This window comes from Ambystoma mexicanum, chromosome 5p (assembly GCF_040938575.1).
Source record: "Ambystoma mexicanum isolate Mex_15411 chromosome 5p, UKY_AmexF1_1, whole genome shotgun sequence".
Lineage (NCBI taxonomy): Eukaryota > Metazoa > Chordata > Amphibia > Caudata > Ambystomatidae > Ambystoma > Ambystoma mexicanum.
The window spans coordinates 1,146,762,781-1,146,788,725 of record NC_090930.1 but is presented as its reverse complement, the minus strand read 5'-3'; the positions used below and the strand labels follow the sequence as shown (position 1 = coordinate 1,146,788,725).

The 25,945-nt window shown below is 46.0% G+C and overlaps 1 protein-coding gene across 1 annotated transcript in view; it reads right to left on the bottom strand.

Annotated features, from left to right (window-relative positions):
* C5PH5orf22 (chromosome 5p C5orf22 homolog) overlaps positions 1-25,945 on the bottom strand; it is a 746,374-nt gene that overhangs the window by 318,035 nt on the left and 402,394 nt on the right. The window contains exon 4 of the mRNA XM_069613612.1: positions 378-527. Within this exon, the coding sequence (XP_069469713.1) occupies positions 378-527 (150 nt within the window). The remainder of the gene's footprint in view (positions 1-377; positions 528-25,945) is intronic.

The following is a 25,945-nucleotide window of genomic DNA, read 5'->3' as shown; positions in this document are numbered from 1 at the left end:
CAGAAAAGATCATGAAATGAAATGTTCAAATGTTGGATCCATTATGAAATTGAGTCAAACCAAAAACAAATGATAAACAGTGAGAGAAAAACAAATATAATCAGAAAGAGGACAAAAGCCCACTGTTTAACACATAAATGTTTTAGAATAAATCATTGATGACAACTCGTTATATCTCATGTGTATATTTAAATTAACAGAATAACAATTCAATTCAATCCCAAATTAAATCAATCTAGGGAAGGCGCTGTTAGAAGCTGAGCTGTCATTTGCGTTCTGTACACTAAAAAGGCTATTAAATCCCTGGAGAAAACAAGAAGCTTAGTTTGAACATATTTCACATTCTGCACTCAATGAAAAGGATGAAGGTTATTTACCGTATTGTAGTAGTTGAGGAATCTTTCCCCACTAGGAAATGATGCGTGCCCTCTCCAATTTGTTGGGCCCATGAAGGATGCAGCCATACTACTTGTGCGAAATGACCTGCGTAAACCACAGGCAAAATCCAGTTCTCTATGCTTAGTTCACTGCAAAAGATAAGGGAATGGACTGTAAGGTGTTGGACCTAGCAAAGTAACATCTCAAATAAGTGCATGCATGATCATCCAGACCACCTTTTCTACAACATCTGCGGTGCTAGGTGAAAAAAAGTTCAAAGAAAGTTTCCATCTTTTACTTTTCATGAATAATATAGAAACGCCTACACTTGAATGGCAATAAAACCAAATACACAGGTCCAAAAAACAGAACGTTTTCCCCACAAATACAATTGCATGTTTTAACACGGTGGCATGTGCTAAATTCAAACAGCAAACTATTATATGACTGGGAAATTATAAATGGTTTCTCTGCAGCAGATTTTTGTCTCAGCAACATCATCTCTTACAAGAAAGATACAATGTTATACACATTCAGTAGGAAGAGCCACTGAAAGTTTTCCTTAACCAATAACACACAGAACTTCATCTTAAGGGGTAGCTTGCACTTTTGAGCTCTTAGATGAAGAGGTCTGTCTTTTTGAAGGGGAATACAGAGAGAAGGTTTTCCATTAGAATTCATAAATGAAAGGCATTTGGGGGTGGGGTGGTATTTTACTGAAGGATTGTTGATAATGGTGCATCCAATAGTTGATGTCACAGTTATATTTAGTATCCTTGCAAAATTTTATTTAGTTTGTCACAGGATAACAACATCTGTTGATGGCCAAGGTGGTTTATGTTTGGCACATTGAGCCTGCGGGACAAGAAGCCCTCTTCATCCTTAAAACTCTTTCTAGATACTGCCAAATAGGAACAAAGTGTAGTGGAGAGGTGCAGCAAAACCTCAAACTGTCTACAGGTATTGCCCCTCCCCCAGATCCAACCGAGGCAAGAATATGTTTTAAATAAAATACAAAGCAGCAGTAAACCGAACAGCAATAAGGAAATGTTACTTTGAATCGCAGGTGTTACAACTCAGATTTGAGAAACCATTCTTGGAGGGCCGCATTATTACTAACAACAACAACGAGATTTAATGAAATTCAGGCCATTTGCATTAATGAACCTTACATATTTTGTTCACAATAACAAGGTGTCCCTTAGAAAACATAATTTCCACCCTAAAGATTTTGTTTGATTTCCACATTGATTACCATATATTTGTATATGTTGTTATTATTGCCATTCTTAAGAAACCTTCGTTGGATGCTGCTCAGCCGTCGAACTTAATTTCTGTGCTTCCTTTTTTATCGTCCTTCCTGCATCTTCATTCTCTTCTTCCCCCTTGCAATTGGTTTCCGTCCTGCTCTTCCACTGAATCTGCCTTATTACATGTTTGTAATCCTCTTCTTTCTGCCAGCCATTTCAAGGGATCTTCTAATCTTATTGGATCTTTCTGCTGCTTTAGCAACTGTAGATTCTATTCTTTTTCTTCTCTCTCTACTCTTGGTTTATTTAGATCTGTTCTCGTTTGGTTCAAGTCTCATCTTTCGGACCGCACGTATTCCGTTTCTTGGGCTGGTAAGTTTTCTTCTTCTTATACACTTCTATCTGGTGTTCCTCAAGGTTCTGTACTAGGCCCTCTTCTTTTCTCTTTGCATACCATTCATTTGTCTGATCGTATGTATTCTTTTAATCATTGTTGTCATTTCTGTGCAGAGGACTCAAACATTTTCTTTTCTTTTCTTCTTCAATGGACAACACTGTTTTGTCTTGTTTACTTGCTTTTAGGTCCTGGATGGCCTTTTACATCTTAATCCCTCTAAGACAGAGGTTCTTTTCTTTCCTCAATATTCTCCCTCTCTGGTTTCTCCTCAACTTGGTTTTCTTGTTCCACCTTCTCTTCTTCATTTTTATTCCTTTGCTCGAAATCTTGGTGTTGTCTTTGACCCCTCTCCTTCCTTTTCTCGACATATTTCAAACACTGTTCGTTCTGCTAGTTTCCATTTCTATGATCTTCGCCGTACTCATCCTTTTCTTTTGTTTCCGGCCACTAAACTTTTGATTTATTCTCTTGTTTTCTCATGCTTAAATTACTGTTCTGTCCTTTTCCTAGGTCTCACTAAATCTCACCTCACCCCTTTACATTCTGTTTTTACTCTGCAATTTATCTCCTTTTTCATTACCTTTTTCGTTCCTCTTTTACTCCTTTCTCTTTGTGCTGCTTCTTTACATTTTAATCTCATTTTTCATTTTGTTGTGTTTTGTCTACAAGGCTCTGTATGGCCTTGCTCCCTCTTCTCTTTGTTCTCGTTTCTTTCTACTCTTCTTCTCAATCTCTTTTGCTTCTCCATGTTCCTAAACCAACTTCTGCCACTTTCAGATTTCATTCTTTTTCAATATTTGCACCCAAGCACTGGAATGCTCTTCCACATTCTATTCGGGCTTCTGCCACTTGATATTTTTCGCTCTCATATTTTTCATTAGGAGCTCATGTTCTTCTGTTTCTTTCCTCCACTTAGTTCTGCTTGCAAATTGCATTTTTAACGCACTGTTGTATTTGAATTTGTATAGCGCTTTTTGCCAAAGCGCTTAGTAAATTAAATTATCTTGATTCAGATGTCCTGACGGATTATGCCGTTGGTCAAGCATCCCCAAAGAACCAATTTAGTTAATTCTCCTTCCATTTGTTTTTCTCCCATCTTTTAGATGCTTGCTTCCCGTGAGCTATCCCATGCCTATGGTGTGTTTGGTCTTGATATTTTATTCAATGTTTATAAATAATTATGAAGATCCTGTGGTAGAAAGAATACTTACTTGTAATCAGAGTTCCTCAAATTTATATCTTCATTAAAATCATATACAACTGCCTATTTGCCTGAGAGGTGACAGGAAGGTGAAGGATGGACAAATAATAAAGGAGGTCCTTTCTTGTCCATTACATCAAAATAAAGAGAGGTCCAACTGCCAATGTGGTACATCATGTAATGCGAGAGCTGCTTGTCTTAAAGTGGTAGTGTTAAACCATCATTTTAACATTGCAGCCCATTTGCTTCTTTGTTATGCCCTTTAAATGGTATCAATAGGTTATTTTAAAGCAACTCCTTTGTGCATTTAGATGTTAATTATCAATTCCCTTTAGCATGATGTTTAAAAATAAATAAGTTAGATTGGCTTTCACAAAACTATAACTGGCTACAATGAAAATGTTTCTCTCACTATTGAAGTGTTCAGAGAACTGCATAGAGGCTGAGATTCTAACTTTATGACTGGAAATGGTAAAGAACAAGTGTGTGTTCCCTGTTGGGGAACTCCCGTCCCCTGCACACTATCTATGGCTAGAGTAGCCCAGTCATTTTCGAATAGTAGAAAAAAGTATTTCAATTCAAGTCACTGTTTTCTTTGTGGATCTGGCTGTTCCTATTGGTCATCAAAGGAACTACAATCCCCAGAAGCCCTAGGGATTTGCTCTGCTTCCACCAGCTCAGGAACAGAGAGGGAGGTGGCCAATTGTCTGCAGGTGTGCTGAGCCAGGTGCAACCACTTACCCTGCCTCTGTGCTGGGCAGGGCGGTATAAAAGCAGCTGCCTGCAGGGGCTCAGTCTCTGGCATTAGGAGTCTTTCCGGCACCTTGTTGCTTCGAGCTACGGATCTTGTATGCGGTTCCTCCCTACTCCGGCTTTGGATCAAGTGCCCTGCCGGGCTCTCTACATTGCAGCTGATCATGCTCTGCTGCTTTCCAGCCTCCGCCCTTGCCCTGCCGGGCTCTCTGCTTTGCAGCCGATTACGCTCTGCTGCCTTCCAGCCTCCTCCTTTGCCCTTCCGGGTTTCTGCCTTGCAGCCGATCACGCTCAGCTGCTACCTTCCGCCCTGGTCTTCCAGGCTCCTGCCCTGCAGCCTGCCTCACTCCGGCTGCCTACAGCCCTTGTCCTCTGGGCTCCCTGCTCTGCAGCCTGCCTCACCCCCGGCTGCCTACAGCCCTTGTTCTCTGGGCTCCCTGCTCTGCAGCCTGCCTCACTCCGACTGCCTACAGCCCTTGTCCTCAGTCAGCGGCCCTACTCCTCTGGGCTTACTCCTTGCTGCCGGTCCTTCTGGCTCCTTGCCGCGCAGCCTGCTTCTCTCCGCTACCAACAGCCCTTGAACTCGGGGCTTCCTACCTTGCAGCCGATCACGCTCTGCTGCTTACTTCCTACCTTTCTCCGCTGGGTTCTCAGCCTAGCAGCCCTCTACAGTCCTATGCAGCCTTCTACGGTCAGCGGCCCTGCCCCCAGGGCTCACTCCTTGCTGCTCGGCCCTTCTGGGCTCCTTGCCATGCAGCCTGTTTTACTCCGCTGCCCTAAGCCCTTTCCCTGTGGGCTCTCTACCTTACAGCCCTGCTCCTGTGGGCTTGCCCATTGCTTTCCTGCTCCTCAGAGCTTTCAACCTTGTTCCTTACTGTCCTCTGCTATCCAATCCTGTTACACAACTTTCCCTTCATTTCCTTCTGCTAGTTTGCTATCAAATTCCTTTTCCTGGATTTTTCTGTAAGTATCTTCTCTTGTACTGTTTGTAGACCCTTTTGTACATAGCTTGTCTGTTGGTTTCCATCAGGCAACCTCTGCCCCTTCCCTTGTCTCGTTTCTACGTTACAGACACCCATAGATGTTGTTCCAAGCCATGAGCAAACAGCGTGGGCCTCTGTTATAGTAAACTGTGCAGAAGGTTAGAGTTTTCCTAAGGTTCGTGGAATACTCTTTTCCTATATCTGCATACACCCCTAGAGGGAATCCATTCTGTTGTACCTTATTCCTTGCTAAACTTGACTACTCTTCGTTCTCATTACTTTCAGCTGTGTGTGTACCTATCTGTCCACCTTACTTCGGCACAACCACCCGAAACCCTTCCTGGGTGTCCTGTGCCTCTCTTTACAGGGTGTCATCCCGTGACAGTAGCTTTCCCTGCAACAAAGCATGTTTGGAATCTATCTTGATATATAAAAGAATGTATCCACTTCTGCAAGTCTCTTAGTATGATTCTTGCAAAAATGTTCCCCGAAGTGTCAAGAAGGGCCTATGGGTCTATAATTAGGCAGATTTTGTCCATCGTCCCTTCTTGAACACAGGGAAGATAATAGAATGTCGCCAGGAAATTGGTAATCTCTGCGTATGTAAAATTTGCCTGAACAAATGAAAAAGAATACTTACCCATGCTTGGGGATGTTGTTTCAGCATTAAATTCGACAACCCGACAGGTCCCAGAGCCCGAGACCTGCTAAACTTATTAACAAAATATAAAATGTCCTCTTGAGAATATTTTAAAGTGAAAGGCATGGCAAAAAAATAAAAAATTGACCTGGGTAATGGGCTCTAACTTAGCATATAAGAGCCAAAAATGTGAAGTCCATTGACTTTGTGCAACATCATTGATTTGTAATGAATTTTGGGAAGTTGAGTTGGTTTTATTAACTAGAGCTCAAATGTGTGTAGAGTTTTTGTTCCCAATTTCCTTCAACATGCATTCACCATCCTTTTGGTAGAGGGCGGATTGATATTCTCTGCCCAATTCCTATATCTTGTTTTCACCAATTGCAAAGCTGGCCACCTTAACTCTACAGGGAGTAATAATGCATATCTTTTATCACGTCTATACAGCGTTTTACGTTTGTGGAGATCTGGGTCAAATGAATGAAGCGTAATGTATTTTCTCTTGACATTATTTTTTGTTTTAAATAATTGTAATAGTTTTTTTTTTAAATTAGTTTTATTATAACCAAACAACATACAAACAAGCCATGCAGTACAAGTCTTACGTTTCCAAAAAAGTACATATCGCACCATGTCTACTGCTCCCCCTTATCCCCCTCCCCACACGAGCCTACAGCACTGCGTTTTACGCTTCTCCATCCTCCACAGGGGTTTCTTCCCCCATATCCTCAACTGAGTCCTGGTCACTCAGCCAGTCCTGGGTAGACCCGTTCAATGTGGCCACTAAGTATCTCCAAGCTGCAAGGGTTTCTGCTTCCTCCTCCCCTCCTCTGTCACTCGTTTCTTGCGATACCGCCGTTTCACCTTCAATCCATTTCTGGAGGTCATTCCACCAGACTACGATGTTGGGTCTGCTACATGCCTTCCAACCCATGGCTATCCTACGCTTGGCAAGAATATATGCTAGATCCTTAAGTTTACTTGCATGTTTCAGTTTGTGAGGCCTGGAGAATCCCCCTAACATGCATGTCCACGCTGTTTCGATATCTATGTTGATCCCCTGTTCTTCAAGCCGTTGTGCTACTTCTTTCCAGAACTTCCCAATTTCGGGGCATGCCCAAAACATATGGGTCATCCCTGCATTTTCCTCCCCACATTTAGTGCATTTTTGTCTCTCTGCTGTTTTAAATTTGGCTATCCTCTGGGTGTAATATATGCTCTGTGGGTTATGATTAGCTGTATTTGTTGTAGCCTCGCGTTCCTGGACACTTTTTTGTGGTATCGTTGGGCCCGTTACCATGTCTGTCACTCATGGGTGTCCCAGCTTCTTTTTCCCAGTCTGACCTCAGGAGTGCCACTTCCTTCCCCACCTTGGACATCAACAGCTTGTATATTCTGGATTTTTCATGCCCACCTTCTGCTATATCATATACGTTTTCCACAGCTTCATCAGGCTGTTCGCCTAGTGTTACTTCCGACCATGTGTCTTTGATCTGTTGCACTATTCTGTTGTATGTCATATATTGCCCTTCATGCAATCCTGTTTGTTCCTCCAACGCCTTGAATGCCTTAATCTATTCTTCTTGCCATATATCCCCTAGTGTTGCTATTCCCACCGGTTCCCAGTATTTCCTAATCGGCTTTAATAGTTGCTCATCCCCTCTCGTTAGTGCGACCAGTGGTGCCTGTGGGGAGCACGGGCCAGATTCTCCATGACCTGACAAGCTCTGCGCCATATCTGCCAACCCAGTAACAGCATCTGTGAGCGCTCTTTTACTACTGGCTTAGCCAGCCATATCATTTCTTTCAGGTAGTACGGGGCGCACTCTGTTCTCAACAACCTCGATTCTGTGGCCGAGTCTTCCGACAACCATTTGGCCACATATTGTAATTGACTGGCTATGTAATAGATCTCATAGTTCAGGAGTTTTATACCCCCTTTATCATGCGTATTCTGGAGCTTCCAGAGGGCTATTCTTCTCCTGGTCCTGTGCCACAGGAATTCCCTGCATGTGCTTTGTAGTCTAGTAAAAAAAAAAAAAGAAAAAAAAAAAATCGCTTTGGTATCAGGTATGGGATATTTCCGAAAAAGTGCAGCGTTCTTGGCAACACAACCATCTTCAGCAGCGCCCCTCTCCCCATCATTGCCAGAGGAAGTTTGGACCAGAATCTCATACTATTGTCAACATTTTTCACTGCTATTTCAGTATTATATCGATGTTCTTTCTCTACTGTATGGTAAATGTCTATTCCCAGATATTTGAACGTCTGAGGCGCCCATGGAATTTGCAGGCTTGGTAATTGATCTGGTGGGACCCCTACATAACGCCCCAGTGGAAATGTACATGATTTGCGGGGGTTCACTGCTATTCCGGATAGCGTCGCGAGCCTCTCCATCACTTCAAGGATATATTGAATATTCAATTCAGGGTATTTTATGTACAGAAGCATGTCATCTGCATATAGAGAGACTAGATGTGGCTCCCCTTTTATGCTGATCCCTATTTCTTTGTATTGCTGTCTCAGATATATTGCCAGGGGTTCCAAAGCTAAGATGTACAGCATCGGGCACCATGGGCACTCTTGCCTAGTACCCCTACCTAGTTGTCACCTTTCCGAAATGATCACTCCCGTTTTCACCCTGGCCAGCATCTATCATCTGATCTATCTGCCTTCGGATTTAATGTGCAGTTGTCCCCTCCCCAGACCATTGTTCCCCCCCCACCATGCACGGGCATATTTTTTTATACAAGGTCTTGAAGTCTGTCACTGTGTCCTGATTCGGGGCATATGTATTCACAATGCATATTTCCTTATTTTCCACCAGACCCCGAAGTACTACCATTATCCCGTCTGCTTCTACTGTGGACTGTAGTAACTGAAATGGGACCCGTGGCGCTACGCATGTAATCACCCCTCTAGCATAGTTAGAATAAATTGTCCCGACAAGGGTCCCGCCCCACTTTTCCCGGACCACCCCCAGTTTATTTTTTGTAAGGTGTGTCTCTTGAATTAGGGCTATGTCTATCTTCTGTCTTCTCAAATACATCATGACCTTATTCCTCTTGAGGTAGCTATTCAGGCACCAGACGTTCCAGGATATTATCTCAAGGTCTCCCATGTTCCAGCCGTTTCCCGCCCCCTCTGGGTTTCTTCTCAATCTCTGTCTTGCATAGCGGCACCCGCGTGTTCAAGCTTGTTACCCAATTTACACTACCTCCAAACATTAACCCCATAACATCCCCAACTTCCCTCCCTCCCCCACACATCTATACCCCTACTTGGTCCCCAACTCACCCATGTCCCTCCTTCCCGCTCCCAACTGTTTCCCAGCTCCTTCAGTGGATCTCAGGCACTCCTGCATCATGCCCTTATCTTGGCTCTTGCCCGTACTCACGGCACAGCAGGAAGATGTCGCCCTAATGGCGCTTCCACTACTCTACCAACTGGGGTGTAGGCAGTCTCCATCTCGCCTCCTGTGCTAACCTTCAAGCGCGGCGCACCTACAGCTTTTATCTATTTTATTGCAGTCTATATTCCAGTCCAACAAGTCCAAATGCTAGATGTGCTTATCTATTTAGGGTTTGCATTTTCTGTGCACCCTACGTACCGTATCCAACACATCAGATACAATTCACACCGCTCCCAACAGTATCATGCATGGCACCATATCACTTATCCTGTCCTGTATTGAAGGGAAATTCTGGCGTACCATTTTTAACTCGCCAAATTGTTCCCCCTATAGCCCTAATTAGATTTGAACTAGGGGTTATTTCGTTGTTTGCTACCTATTCTTAGAAATTGTGCTCATTATTTTGAAAAATGGCTATTATCTATACAATATCATGACTTTTGTGAGTCATGAGATTTTAGCTCTATATTTATTGGAATCAGCACCTCCTTTCCCAAAAAAATGGAGGAGCTACACTATAAACTTGCTTGTCACTGCAGATATTTCATTCAAGCTCCTGTTGACCAACCCCAGGCGAGCTCAAATAAAATTATATCAACAAGACTGGATTTGTATTAATGATCAATGCAAAACCTATAAGGACTTTAATGTCTCCTACTTTGGGCATAAAGGATTTAGAACTATGGAGGCATATCTCGTAAAATACCCCTCTGCTCAATTTCGGAATCTTTATATTAGATTCAGACAAAATTTATGGCTTACAAGGAATATTTTGTGCAGACGAGGTACCCTACCAAAGCACGATAATATATGTCTGTTTTGTAAATCAGTGGAATATACTGAAACCCTAAAGCATTTAATAGCGGTTTGTCCGGCTTTGACAACGACTCGTCATAAATATTTTAGACACTTATTTGACAAATATAGTATTTTAGATGACGATGAATTTTGGCTTTGAATATTTGGTACATCGCTCCAAACGAATAGAATAGCTACCATACAATTTTTACAAGTGCTAGGCCTGGATGAAATGACTTAAATAACACAATATAGTTATGACCAACTTACCCAAATTGTTTATTTGTATAAATCATTGATGTTGTTGTAACATGAAATTGAAAGGTTGATTTATCAGCCTAACAATAAAATAAAATAAAAAAAAATAGTCAACATGGGGGCGGAGCTTTTGGTGGGGGTACTTGACTCCTCCTATACAGCAGGTTTACTTCTTTACGCGCCTTTGACCTTTCATTCATTTAACTTCATAGTTCCTTTTTCAATTGACGTATCTACTCCTCATCGCCGTTTATAACCTTTGCAGCCTGCTCAGGGCACCCCAGTCTCTGGGTAATTTTCCCAGCACCCACTGGTTGTAGGTGTCTCCCTCCTACAGTCCTTGCTGCTTTCCTGCTTCCCTGTAATGCTCACCTGGTATCCACGGGGATGTCACTCAGCCTGTTCTGACCTCTTACGACCTCGAACCCTTCCCTGGAGTCTACTCGACTGGAGACTGGGCCTGAAACACAGGATTGGTAGAGTTTAACTCCCTATTGTCTCTGTGTGCTTGAACCCCTTCTTCCCCGGGGTCCAACCCTTCCCTTTGATCCACAGCTCACCTTGTTTTCTTGGAAAGTGTGCTCTCCGTCCTGCTTTCAGCGCAGGGGCGCGTCGATTGATGCAGGCTCGTTGCTACCTAGTTACTTCACTGGCAAGAGTCCAACAGGTAAGTATAATGAGTCTTTTGAACAGTTCTCTAACTTCGTTCCTTTCCTTCCTTAGATGATGGCCGGCGTCCGGGGATGGCGACATGCTGCTGAGATGAGTAGCGCTGAAGGTGAAAGAGCGCGATGCGACCCTTTCGTATTTGTATTTAACTGAGTTCTTTTTCTGTGTCTTTCAGGTGCCGCAACGTTTTCAGCGTGGATGCCGGTTATGAAGAAAAAATGCGTAAGCGCGGTATGCGCCGCCTCTAGATGTTTCCACGCTAACCTGGATTGTCTTTTCCCTCTTGCAGATGGATGAGAAGTTCCGGAGACAGAGTTCCCCCAGAGCGGCTGGGATTCAGGTAAGCGTTTGAAGCTCGTACAGTCTTTAAAAACAAGCAAAGATTTGCGGAATGCTTACTAATGCCTTTTTTCTGTTCTTTTCCCTTTTCCTTAGGAAGCGGCGTGCTGGGATGGGAATGACACCGCCGAAGATGCCCGCAGGACAGAAGGAGCGATGAATGATGGGCAGAAGCGCCGCAAGGTAAGGCTGTTCCTAACGGTGTTCTTGTTCTTGCAGGAGCTGAGCGCAGAAGAAAGATGCAGGCATACTGGAGACTGATCCGAACACGATGAGTGTCACGCTGCAGGTGCAGAAAACACAAAGCATGTTTCTCAGCCTGGGCGTGCCTTAAATAGTCTCTGGGTACCCCGGTGTCTCTGGGCTGAACCACACCCAAAAGACTAGACTGCACATACAGTTCTGGGAACCGAAATAATAATAAATAATAATAAGCATGCCTCAGACTGGTCTGCATGTGGTTCTCTTCCTTTGAAACCTGCCTTACTTGTGATGGCAGCATGAGCCTGGTGCCAACGGCGCCAGGACCGAGTCCAGGAAGCCCTTATGGAATCCTTTGGGGCCTTACAGGTCCCCATGGGTGCCAGTACCCTGGGCCGGTTGGTCTGTTCCTGATGCCTGGGGGCATCCATCTTGTCCCCATCAATACACTACAAGTCCAATCCCCAATGTTATCCTATGGGTGTGAGTGAGTCTGGTGCCACAAGCGCCAAGTCTGACTCCACGTGGGTCTTTGGAGGGATGGAGAGGCCCTTGAGGGCCATGTAGGTGATCGTGGCCTGGCTCCAGCCTGACATCTTGGAGGGCTGGTGACATGAGGGGCAGGAATCATGACACAGGGCCCTGTGTCACAGTACCTGCCCCCAGGCATCAGGAACAGACCAACCGTCCCAGGGTACTGGCACCCATGGGGACCTGTAAGGCCCCAAAGGATTCCAAAAGGGCTTTCAAAGGAAGGGAACCACATGCAGACCAGTCTGAGGCAGGCTGAAGGGACTACTTTACCAGAGGAACTACTTGCTAGGGTGTGGTTGGAGGGGCTACTTTACCTGGGAACTACTTCTTGAAGGCTATATAAACCACACCCTCAGAACAAACACGCTTCGCGTCATTCTGCACTCCTGCAGCGTAACGCTCACCGTGTCTGTTAACTTCAGGCCTGTCTTCAGCCACGCCCGTCCAGTTCTTAGCGAGATACCTGCAAAGAAAGGAAGAGAGGAGAAAACAGAACAATGCTCTTACCTGATGCTTCATCTCGATCGCTCTGGAGCTTCCGTTCATGCTGAGCTGAAAAGGAAAAGACATCAGGTTAGCCGCGCAGACCACATAAACCACATAGCTATCCTGCACAACACTAATACTCACCAGAGGGCTGCTCATCCCATCGATCCCTCAAAGCACCATCACTTGATCGCCACCATCACTCGATCGCCGCTCCGGAGTTGCCACACCGGTTGAACACAAGAAAACATCAGGTTAGCTACGCATTCGGGAAAGACCTCATTGGACATTTAACTCTTACGCAGCGCTACTACTCACCTGAAGGCTGCATTTCCTAGCGGTCCTGCAAGGCATCACCACGCGATCTCTGTCCCGGAAATACAGCACCTGCACAATACAAAAGAAACAGCAGGTTAGTTGCACACAGGAATAATTCCGAGTGTAAAAGACTATCGCATAACGCTGGTGTGAAACTTAACTTGGAATCCAGCTCAACATTCCTGGGAAGAAGTCCGCTTCATCTTTTCGCACCAAGGGGAAACCTGTAAGAAAGAGGCACAGAAGTGAACTTTTGGCAACTTGAACTTAAAAGCAATACCACTGGTATAAAGACTTACCCCATTGAGTCACAGTTGTCGGGAACTCTGCAGGATCAGTGAAGTAACTAGATCCTTGAACTACTAAGCACCCCTGCATACAGTCGCAGGATGGAGAGTCTGCCATTCATAACGCAAAGGTGAGACATAGCAGAGGGGTGCACAAGAAGGCCACGGGAGGCGGGAGTTGGCCCTCCTCCTTAAGGTTGGGTAATATTTCACATTTTAGGCAAACCTGTTTCAGTGACGGAAGAGGGAATCAGAGGGGGCACGAGGAGCCATTCAACATCGGACCGTCCAGTTCCATTCGGCACCCCTGTCGAGGCCAGGTGAGCTTAACACCCTGTGCGCACGTTCGATCGCGAACCCATGGGAGAGCATGCTCGCCCCCATTTCCTGGATAATCCTGTTTTCCACATATTCTGTGGGGTCTTGACCTTCCTCTCCTTCCGGAAGGCCGACGACGCGTATATTGTTGCGTCTTGCTCGCCCTTCGGCTTCCTCTGCCCGGTTTTCCAAGTTGGACACTTGTTGCTTTAAGATGTGGGTCTCTTTGGCGTTACTCGTGCTGGTGTCCGTGTTAACCTTCACACGCTCTCCAGGCCGCTCGTTCTTTCTACCAGCGCTCTTACATCCTATCTCAGCAGATTGACCTCTATTCCTACTGCATCGATTTTGGTTTCTAGTGCTGCTTTCAGGTCTGCCATTGCTATTCCCCACAAGGACTTTAGTTCCGTGATGGCTGCTAGGATCTTGTGGTCATCTCTCGGTGGTGTACCATCTACAGTTGTAGTGGCCACGTCTGGTACCAGAATGGTCGGGGCTGTTACAACTTGGCGAATATGTCCATTATCGGCTGTTTGCCTTTGGTTTTGCCTCCTTTTTGCGCCATTGCACCGGCGGTTGGATTATGTCATCCGGTGTTGTGTGGGGTCTTATGTTGGCCCTCAGTCTTTTCTTCGCAGTTGTGGTGCTCCCTCTGGCACTACCTGTTGTGTGCTTCCTTCCCCTTATGTGTTGGTCCGCTACACGGGGTGCCGGCGGCTTCCGCCCACTGCTCTTCCTTTATGTCCGTCAGCGTGGGTCTCGGCCTTACAGGGGTCTAGCGGTGGGGCCTTTTCTCAACCCCCTCGTGGTGTCCTCTTATGCATCTGATTCTGACCTTCCCTCATATGCAATGTTATGCCTTGGTTGGCGGTATCTCAGTTGGCCCTCGTTCCCGGGCCCGCTTGCCGAGTGCCAGTACGGGGTGGTTCGGCCGTTAACCTTGTTGGCCCTCCACCTTTTAGCGGGGCCCCCTATGCCCCATTGTCAGTTTTCTGTGCACCCCCTGTGGCCAGCCATGTGTTATTCGGTCATCCTCTGTACCTTTTCGGTGGTGCCCTTTCTCCTTTATGGGCGGTCTGCTTAGTACAATGCCCCGTTGCGTCTGGCTGCCAGTTTGCCTCAGGAGGGCACTATGTCTTTACTCTGCAACACTTCTAGCAGGTAAGGTTACGCTTTCTCATAGCCCCATGGTGTCCATTTGGCCCCCGGGCTGTGGTTGCACCCTTGTTATCCTATCTTGCTGCTACTGTGGGGGCTTATATGCCTTCCTTGCACCTGGGGCTGATTTTCAAGAGCACCAGCAAGGGGACTCTCACTTGCCCCACTGATGTCTTGGGGGCTTCTTCAGTGTCCTGCGCTCCGCATGTGACTGCCCCTCCTGCTGCTTACAGGTGTTTTCCGGAAGGTTGTTACACGTTCCGCTGCCCATCCGTCTCTGCAATACTGGAACGGTTTCGCCGCCTCCTGCCTCGCCTTAGCACTGCCCAAGCTCTGGTCGTGCATGCAGGGCTTCCATAGTTGTTGCTCAGTACTTTTTTCCACGCTCCCAGGTTCACTGCTCACAGCGCAGGGTCTGCCCTCCTCCCTGCGGCTATATCCAAGTCCAGTTCTTCACAGGCCACCGTGGCAATTGCGTGGCTGCTCGCGTGCGTGGGGATCTTCCTCCCGGGCACTCGAACGTTCCATGTCCCATTTTCTGCCGTCTTTCGCCGCCTGTCTTTCTCAGATTGATCCAACGCTGAGGGTGGGCAGCCAACATCCGAGGGCTGCATGTAGGCGTGCGCCGCTCTGGTCGGTTTACTTTCCTTTCGTGGGCATCGTAACACATGCATACAGCATTACGTTGTATCTCTATCAGCTGGCCGTCGCGTGTCCATTAACTTCAGAGGTTTATAACTTCAATGTTGCCGCTGACTTTGTTTCAGGTTGAATCCGCCGGGGTCCCTCATAAAGCACGCTGCACAGCTCCTCGCTAGCAGTGTGCTACTGTTGCAAGGTCAGTCTTTTGTTCTTTTTCAGGTGCCATTTTGTTTCTTCGTTCGCCCAGCGCACTGCAACTTCTACAGCCCATCCTGCTGTAGTCACGCTCAGATTTCGCCAGATTTTCTTCCTAAGCTGGTCTGCTGCATTCATAAAGCTGCTATGTTGAAATAGCAGCTTTTTTTGGTAATTTCCAGGTGCATCCTTTTTCGCGGATCGATGCAGGATCAACAGGAGCTTATATGGATCACGTCCTAGCCACGCCCCCCAATTGTAATAGTTCACTCTATTCAAAATGTTTTGAAGTATAGGAATTCTGAGAACTTTGAATTGAGTTTATTAAACTCTGCCCAAATTTACCTAATTTGTCTTGTATCCAGTGTAGTCTATTATGTCCATTGTTCACCTCCATCGCGCCCACCATGTATGGTGGCACAGTTTTCTTTGATTTTACACCTCATTGCCATTTTAGATTTAGTATTTCATGATTGCTCTCATTGGTAGGAATAACTCAAAATTGCTGTACTGCTACCATCAATTCACTATTGCTGTATATATAATCAATAATTGCGCCTGTTCCTCCATTCCACATATTATGGGGAGGACAATCGTCTGGAAAGAACCCATTAACCATGATCATGTTTTTCGATTCCATGAAACTAAACCAGCAATCGGATGTCAGCATGGTTAATCGGCTATGATAATATAAGGGTAGGTTGGAGAATCTATAATTAGTTACCATAGGATCTCAAGTTCTTTGAAAAATAAATCACTTGACAAGGCTACCGGATTCCAATATATGTTTATGATACAATATCATGTTTTTCCCATCTGAATTTGTATATATTCCATGTATGGATTGGGGGAATTTGTGTTTCTGAGGTAATATTGGTGCTTATTTTTAAAGTAATCAATAGACCTGACATCGGACGGCCCTTAAGGGATCGTAGAGCAGGATTTGAGATTATATAAAAGTTGTCCCAGGAAGGAGTTTACATTAGCCATGTTTCTTGTAATAGAATAATATGATGTAATTCCAGTCTATTTGTTGTATTCTTAATTAAATGGTTATGCCCTCTAATGTTCCAACTCACCAGTGAAATATCAACATTATCTTGTCGGGCAACTAGTTGCCTTTGTGAACATATGCATTGACAACCAATTTGCGTTTTAGAGATCGTTTTGATAGGTAAGCTATTTGAGGGTTGGCTTGACATTAAGTTGTGGATGTTTGGAGGAAAGTTAGAACTATTCTTATCAGTCAGTAGTTCAAATCCTTAGTCATTTATGGCAGTTTATGCTAGCCGTAAAGCATTTAATACTACTCTGGAACGCATCCAGATCCTAGAAATAGATAAATCGTTATCAAGATCATTGGTTTCTATGTCATCGAGTGCTGGCACTTATGCCATAATTGCAAGAATGGAGCTTCTGCTCCTATCATATTTTGGATAGGGGGAGTGTCTGCATCAAATTATCAGTGAATGGAGTGCAGGTCTAGTTGCGTTCGCTTCAGATGTTTGGACTGGAAGTCTTGTATTTGGATCTTCTGACGGCTTAAGTTGTTTTGTTCTTATGTCACTATCAGGTATCGGGTGAGGTTTCAGAAACTTCACTTCTTTCCTATGTGATTGCTCATTTCTGCATTCATCGTTATCCAATTTGTAAGTATGCATTATCGATTAGTGGTTGCACATAAACTGTTCTAGTGCTAACTTTATCGAGTGTTCTATTGTTGAACATTTTGTTGCAAGAGGATCAAGGCCCAGATCTTTATTTGGAATTGGGGCGGATTTAGTTATATATTTATTAACATTTTGGACATTTTGGACATCATCTCTGCTTGAGAAAGACACTATCTGGTTGATAAACTACAGGATCCTTCTCTATTATTGGTTTTTCTTGTGGCTCAGATAGTGACAATTATTCAGTGGGGGTTGTAAACTTTGAGATGCCATGTAATAAATCTAATTCTTTTTGAATATTGGCACGTCTTGCTTCCAAGCTGTTATCCTCTTGAGAAGGAGAAATGGCCGTCCAGTTTACAGGCTCACCCTTGTGTTCTGTCACATTGGTATCACCACTTTATTTTCCAACCGTTTTTTCTGTTTTCTCAACTGCATCGTTCAGCGCATCAAGTGGAGGTTAAGGTGAAATCATTAGAGGCTTGTCTTTAGCCTTTTTGTTTTGCGCAATCTGTGATTATTTTTTCTGTACGGCTTCAGCCACCATGGTGGTACTTTTTTCGGGAATAGTTAAAGCTTTCAGAAAATATTTTGTTGCAGATTGTGATGTGTTTTGAACTGATTTGAGATGTTTTGTTTTTTGCTGTTATGAAAGACAAACTTTTTTGTTTTTACTGTTCTCTTTTTTCGTTTGAGTGTGTTTGAAAAAAAATGTATAAGCTTGTTTTGTTATGTTTGATTGAACCGGCCTCGTTTCCTCGATACACGTGTTGTCCACCAGAGGGGTTACTTGATGAGCGTTCTCATTAGGAGCATATGTTGGGAACCGGAAATTGCAACACATGAAGTACCAGTGAGAATGGCTGTACCAAACAGAATCCTGGAAACAAGGTATCCATTGAGAAAACCTTAGATGCATTCACGAAGATATGATGGTCTTCTGGACAAAGTCCGGGAGGAAGTATGAAAACAAGTTAAAAGAAAACTGGTGACGTCATGCGGACCAGATCTGACACACCCAGAAAAGATGCACGAGGTAAAAGAACATGAACATTCTATAAGATCTGAAGAGAAGGTGGTAAAGATGAGCAACATTTCGGGCTCGAGGTGAAGATGCTCATGCTATAGAAACGCTGAAGAAAATGCTAAATCAGTTTATACTAGCACAGACGCAGTAACACAAGTAGACAAAGTGATCTTAAGGCTGGCTACGTAGTGAATAGTTGCAGCGATGCACCAATGTATAATATATAGGAATGTATAGAACCTGGATATTCCACAATGCACTTTAAGAAGTTGGAAAATAACTAAAGGCAATGGAGAAATACAAGAAAGGATTGGCTCGCCCAGCACCAAGAAGTCGAGTCCACAGTGAGCCTGGCTGTCCATCCAGTAGTTACATGAACGTGAGAAAGAAACAAGGTGAAATGGAAAAACACTGAAGGTGTGAAGAGTTCATCATTTAATAATATTAAATGCAGCAAAAAGCATGAAACACGGTCTCGAAGTCACATCATCAGATCAAGATAGACATTGGGTTGAGCTACACCGAAACCAAGAAGATACTCCCTATTATTCCCAGGCACAGAGAGCTTCAGCAAGGCCAAGTTCAAAGACTTAATTGACTGGCAGACTGCAAGAGTGATTATAGATGTTGGGCTAATTGGGTGGGGAGGCATGATCACGCTGACCCTTCCTGCTCCTGGTATGGTAGACTGCGTGCTGCTAGCGTGTGGAATATTCCCAAAGAGTACAAGAGTGCCAAACCAATTGTAGAGGGCCACGTATCAAAGAGCCCTATAGATTGTATAACCAATGAAGTGTCGAGTATTAGAGTGACAGGGATGATGACTTGCACTTGGGATGGGCTTAATTGCCCACCTGACAGTAGAGACGCAATCACAACCCCTGCCAGTATGGAACGTATGACCTACATTACTTACCGTAATAGCATTTCTGATGAATATATCTGCTTAGATTCACATGCTGTGCATATAGTCCGACATCTCGTGGTAACCGCGAAGTATTGCATCTTGTCTTTTGAGGATCGAAAGGGGACATCGGCATGTCTGTAACACTGTCCCTGACTTGTAGTTCACCCAGAAACCCTCACACATCGAGGTCCCTGCGATTGTATTTTTTCTTCTGTGAGGGAGCATTATGACTATCGTGAGCGAGTACAGAAAGAGAAGTAGTAAGAAGTTTATGTTCCTTCCATCTGAGCGGGGAGGAAGGGTGGGCACATGCGAATCTAAGCAGATATTATCATCAGAAATGCTATAACAGTAAGTAATGCATGTCTTCTGATGCTTGTTAATCAGCTTAGAATCGCATGCTGTGCATAGACAAGCGAGCAGTACCCAGAGTTGGTGGTGGGATGTAAGAAGGAACAGTAGTGAAAAGATGCATTAGTACTGCTTGTCCCACCTGAGAATCAGACCTAGAGTGAGTGTCTAGGCAATAGTGTTTTGTACAGGTGTGTACAGAACTCCAGGTTGCCGCTTTGCAAATGGACTCCAGAGGAACATTTGCAATGAAGGTTATGGAAGCCCCTGTGCCCAGAGTAGAGTGTGCTCTATGCTTGGAGGGCAGTTCCCTCTTGGCAAGTTTGTAGCAGAGTGTGATGCAGTTGACAATCCATTTAGAGATAGCTGATTTAGAGACAGGGTCCCCTTCTCTACCAGTTGCCACTGAAAAGAAAAATTGGTTCGTTTTCCTTAGTCGTTTAGTTTTTTCCAGATAGTACATGACTGCCCTGCACACATCTAGTGTGAGTAGGCTTCTTTCTGCCACGTTAGTAGGGTTCTGGAAGAACGTAGACAGTTCTATAGACTGGTTCACATGGAACTTTGAAATCAATTTAGGCGCAAACCTTGAGTGAGTGCGCAGAACCACCTTATCTTTGTGAATTGTGACAAAGGGGTCTAAAATAGAAAGAGCCTGTAGTTCACTAACTCTTTGTATGGAAGTGACTGCCACTAGGAAGGCTGTCTTGTAAGTGAGCGCTTTTAGGCTTGCTTTGTACATAGGTTCAAAGGTAGACCCCATGAGTCCGGTTAATACCACATTAAGGTCCCATCCAGGAGCCCAGTTGGAAATGGGAGGATACCTTCTATTAACCCCTTCCATAAAAGCTTTAATCACTGGGATCTTCCACCAAGACACTTTCTGCTGGGACGTAGTGTAGGCTGAAGGTGCAGCTAGGTGAACCTTCAGGGAGTTGAATACAAGACCCGAATCCAGCAGGTGAGTCAGTGATAACACAATATGTGTTGGGGAACATTCAATGGGATTGATGTCCTTGGTATTACCCCATATGACAAAGTGTTTCCATTTATTGGAGTAGCAATGTCTGGTGTTAAGATTTTCTTGCCTCTCTGAGTATTTCCATGCATCTCTGGGGAAGATGGAGGTGCCCAAACTCTAACATATCAGGAGGCAGGCCGCAAATTTGAGAGTTTGCGGGCATGGATGGAGCATTTCCACCATGTCCTGAGACAACATGTTGTAAGGGCAAGGCAGCTTCATCAGAGGAAAGAGACATTTCCATCAGATGGGAGAACCAGGGTTGGCGTGCCCATAATGGGGCCACCAAAATTATGGTAACTGATTCCTGGTGCATCTTGTGTACAATCCTGTTGAGTAGGGGAGTTGGGGGAGGGGGAAAGCATAAATAAATCTCCCTGACCATGTTATCCAGAGACCATTCCCCTTGGATTGGTTCTGAGGGTACCTGGAGGTGTAATCTGGGCATTGTGAGTTGTCCAGAGTTACGAACAATTCGATCTCTGGCAAACCCCATTCTGCAAAAACGTTGTAGACTATGTCTTTGTGTAGTCGCCATTCAGACTCCAAGGGCAGTGGGAAGTCTTGGCTGAGCACGTCAGCCAAAAGATTGAGGTATCCTGGAACGTGTTGAGACAAAAGAAACATCTTGTGTTTGAGAGCCCACTTCCAAATGTTCCGAGATAGTTTGGCCAGCCCTGGAAAATAAGGGCCACCCTGGTTGTTCAGGTAGTACATGGCTGTGGTGCGGTCCGTGAGGACCAATACTGTCTTTCCCTGTAGCTGTGTTGGAAAGGCTTTCAGTGCTTTGAACACCGTTATTAGTGCCAATAGATTTATGTGGTTGGAAGCAACCGCTGGGGGCAAAACCCTGTGCGCCATCTGATGAAGAAGGTAAGCCTCCCCAACCCATGAGGGGTGCGTCCGTCGTGAGATTGGCTTCTACTGCGGGGGTGGTGAAGGTTTACCCCTTCAAGAGGTTTTCCGCAGACCAACACTTCAGAGAGAGAACAAGGGCTACCGAGACTAGATCGTCCCATAGTCTGCTGTACTGACACCATTGGCTGTTTAGCCACTCTTGCATGGGGCGCATGCACAAACGCATGTGAGGAACCAAGTAAATGCAGGACGCCATCAAACCTAGCAGTCGCATGGCCTTGCGTACCATCATCTCACGACCGGCTACATACTGAGGGATTTCAAACAGCATGTTTCGAACCCTCTCGTTGGAGGGGAAGACGAGCCAGTCTTCTGTCTGAATAGGAGCCCCTAGAACTGCTCGACTTGGCTGGGGTCGAGGCTGGATTTCTTCTCACTTATGAAGAATCCCAGACTGAATAAAAGGTTGACCGTCCTTTGAGAATTTGCTAGGCATGTTTCGTAGGAGTTGCCTGCTATGAGCCAGTCGTTGAGGTAAGGATAAACTGGGATGGATTGCCTGCACAGGTGAGCCGCCGCCACTGCCAGTACCTTTGTAAATACCCTTGGGGCTGAGGCGATGCCGAAGGGAAGGACTTTGAACTGATAGTGCTTGCCCTCTATCACGAACCTCAGGTACTTCCTGTGGGCCGGCATCATTGAAATATGAAAGTATGCGTCTTTCATATCAAATGTTGCCATGTAATCCCCCTTCATGAGAAGAGGAATTACTTCTTGCAGTATCACTATATGAAACATTTGGGGTCTGACAAATTTGTTTGCTGGGCGCAAGTCTAGAACAGGGCGCATGGTTAAATCCTTTTTGGGTACAAGGAAGTACACTGAATAAATACCCTTGTTTACCTGTAGAACAGGGACGACTTTGATAGCGCCCTTTTCCTGCAGGATCTTGGCTGTTGTAGCAGGATCTGGAGATGTTCCGGTGTCAGGCGCCTGGATCTTGGGTGTCTGTACCGAGGTGGCTGGCTGAACTCTATACAGTACCTGTGGGTGACAGTCTTGAGCACCCATTGGTCCAATGTGATCCCCTCCCATGCATGTAGTAAAGATGTTAATCATCGCCGGACCGGTGAGGCATGGGAGGAGACCCAGACTCGAGAGTCATTTTTGGCCAGAGGCCACAGAGCCTCTAGGGGTGGCATTGCAACCCCTTCCCTTTCCCTGACGTTGTCCTCTGGAGCTTGATAGGATTGCACGCGAAGGAGCAGCAAGAACTTCCCCCTCTTTGTTGAAAAGGTCTGAGTAATTTGGCTCAAGGATGTGAGGGTCTCATGTTCCTTTTTGGCAGACTCCAGTGCCTCGTCCACTGTTTCCCAAACAGATTGTAAACTTCCACAGGTTTGTTAATCAAGGATGCGTGAGTCTCGGGTTTAAACCCAGAGTTTCTCAGCCAGTCATGGCACTTTAAGAGGGTACCTTCTGCCAGGGAGCGACCAGCTGTTTCGGCAGCATCCAAGGTATTCTTGAGAATGTTGTGATTGACTTGTTTGCCCTCCGACACGATTGCTAGTAGGAGAGTGTGCAATGGTTCTGCGACCTTCTGCAGTAGGTTCCACTGGACATCTGAATAAACTAGCCAAAAGGGTGGTGTTATTGGCTATGCGTGCGGCGTAAGCCGTAGCAGTGGTGATTCTTTTTCCCAAAGCATATAACCTTTTACACTCTTTGTCTGGTGGTGACTCGCCTGTAGACAAAGGGACCCCTGACTTTTCCTCGTAGTCGTGACCACCAGAGAGCCTGGTGTAGCATGACTTCTGATATTTTGGGATCGGTTGGGGAGGGTCGAAATAGTTACTCCACCATCGGATTAACAACTCTAGTCTGAGAGGGTGTCAATAAAGAGGGGGCTATACGCCTCTTGATTGAATGTAGAAGGGGAATAGCTTGGCAAGCCGGAGGCTTCTCTTTTCAAATGTCCTCCACAAAGTCTGAGTCTATGACTTCCTCCTGTGTGGCTATCTGGAAGCGCTCTGCCGCCTTCCTAAGAATGGCCTTAAACGCCATTTGGTCGTCCACAGGAGAGGCCTGACTCACAGGGGGAGACGATGGAGAATCAAGGCCAATGGCATCCTGGTCAGGGGCTGGAGTCAGGGATAGCCATGGTGGGTTCTCACCAACAGGTTGGTCATCTCTCCAATTTGGGGTGTGATCACAAGGATCATCGAAAAAGTCATCCCACTGTTTATAAGGGTCCTGTGCATAAGGGTCAGGTGGAACCTCTTCAGGGTCTGACAGATCGAAGACCTCCTCATGGAGAGGGGGTCTGTGGTCCTCTGGTATTTAGTTACTGTGGGGACCACATAAGGGATCTCCTCATGAGGCCTTTTTGGGGTAAACCTCTCTGAAAAATCTACACATTTCTCAAGTCTGTTCATACACCCCTCAAATTTCTCCGTAGTCCATTTAGATGACCCAGAAGTGTCTACAAGGGGAAAGGAATCCTCTAGAGGATCTGGTAGTCTAGAACGTCTAGCTTATTAACTGAGAGTCTTAGACTAAGACTGGGGACTCTATGTAAAGTCTTGACGCTCCTTAGGGCGTTCTGCCGTGTATTTTGATGTACTTTTGGGCCTATCCTGCCCTTCCGAGGGTTCAGTTACATGTTTCGATGAATCTTTGCGTTCATCAGCAGCCGAGACAATCTTCACAAGGCTTTCGCTGATGCTGGGTGTAAGGGAAGGTATTTAATCTCAGAGGGTGGTTGTGTCAAAACTTTTGGCGCAACCAGAGTTTTCTTAAGCATCGGCGCGCTCTTAGAAGGCGCATCGAAGTGGGATTTGGTACAGGCGCCCTTAGTTATAGAGTGCCCGGACGCATGCCACTGACGCGGTTGCGGGGAGTGCTGCCAATCCTGCGAATCGGCGGGTGTTGCCAAGAAACCTGACACATCCGTTAGCTCCTTTGACAGCTTCGAGTGAGAGACTGAAGCGGTACAGGGGTTCTGTGTTTAGTCCCATGTGCTGTGGGTGCATCCTCATCACAGGGGTGTAACCTCCCCATAGCATGACTTGCGTAATGCCAATCGGGCCGGGGACGGACAGCTTGGAGCGAGTGTGCTCCGTTGTCAGGTCAATGCTGTCCGTGTTGGAGCCATGGTCATCTCTATGGGCCTCATCGCTTCTGGCAGCTGTGGCGGCGGAGGAGCTACCCTCTGCCTGCAACATTACATAGACCGCCCACCGTTTTACACAACGCTCCATTATGGTCTTAGGACGAAGGAGCTTACAGTGCCGACAGGACGCTTCAGCGTGGTTCAGGGGTAGGCACTTATTGCACCAAGGTGCTTGTCTTTCCAAGGAAATGTACCCTTACAGGGAGGGCAAAATTTTAATTGAGTCCTGTCCATAGTGCAGGAAAACAGAAGCGACGACAATGCCAACGGGGCAAAGTGAGGGGAGAAGAAAATACATTCTTAAATAAAGGAACCCCCAAACCCCACTCTCCCTACTGTTGTCATTGCCACAGGTCCCAGAACACAAAAACCACACCATCTAGTGATGGGGGCAATGGGTCACTTGACTCACTTATGTCTCTTTGGGACCCATAAACGCAGGGGCCCTGGCTGGACTCAGTCCTGGCGCCTTTGGCGCCAGGCTCATATAGAGATGTGAGCAGGAACAATTTATTTCAGTGCAGGAGTGCTTTTACTTTATTCCAGTGCAGGAGTGCTTTTATTTTACAAGAACTTTCCAGGAGCTGAAAGCCTTTATTCCAGAGAACATCCTCATGTGCTGACTCATCGGGTGTGGCTCCCTAGGCCTGGTCTTCATGTGCTGACTCATCGGGTGTGACAGGGTGTGGCAGGCAGGCAGAACCTGGTGGGCGTGGCTTCAGAAGCTCAGCTATATACTCTGCTCTATCCTTAAGGGTGGTGCTTCGTGTTACTGTGCACTCGCGTGCAACGTGACGCTAACTGCCGCTTGGACCAGTTTACTTACCTTTGAAACCAGGTGTTCTCCTGCTTACTCACCTGCAGGAAACCGGTGCTTCATCGCTTCATCTGCAAACTCATCTCCTGACATCCAGTGATCTTGATCCCGACGCCGCAGCACCGCACTCCGCAACCACCAACTCGGACCCTGTGAAGAAGAAAGACAAGGTTAGAACATCCGTCCTAGGGCCGCGCCGCATTTGAACCCCGCGCGGCCCCTAGTTAACAATTTACCAGCTACTGTACCGCTGCAGCTTCGTTCCTCATTCCCTCCGGCTGCCGCCTCCAGCTCTGCAGCTTCTGCCGGGCCGGCAACATCACCTGCAAGGGAAGAAAGCAAAAGAGCAAACATCAAAAGTGGAACAAACAGCAATACAAGACAACAAACTTTACAATACAACAAAAACAGACAAAAAAAGACAAAGGCAAACAGGAACACTAACCTGGAGTATAGTGGCTTAGTCGCAGCAGGACTGGACTACCACGTGCAAGGGACCATTGAAGGAACACGGTCCAGATCATACAAGCGCCCCTGCCCAAAGCAGACAGACAGAGTGCTCACCAAAACGAATCAACAGGTGAGCTTTCCACTGACCGTGCATCCCACGGGTAACACGGTTTGGGAGAAGGGGTCTGGAAGGGGATCAGGCGCACAAGCTGGCATACTCACACCCCCTATTCTCCACGCAGGCGCAGTCCCAAGCAGCATCACCTATTACTACCAGTCACCAGATAAGCGCAGAGGGCGAAGTCGGACCTCAGCGACCTCACCCCCGGTAGGGCTGCAACCATGCCCCAACACCTCCGCAGAGACCAGATGAGCGTAACAGCCGTTTAGTCCAGCCAGAGGGCCTGGCCACATGGTCGACAGCATTGACCAGAACGCCAGCAATCAAAGTCGTT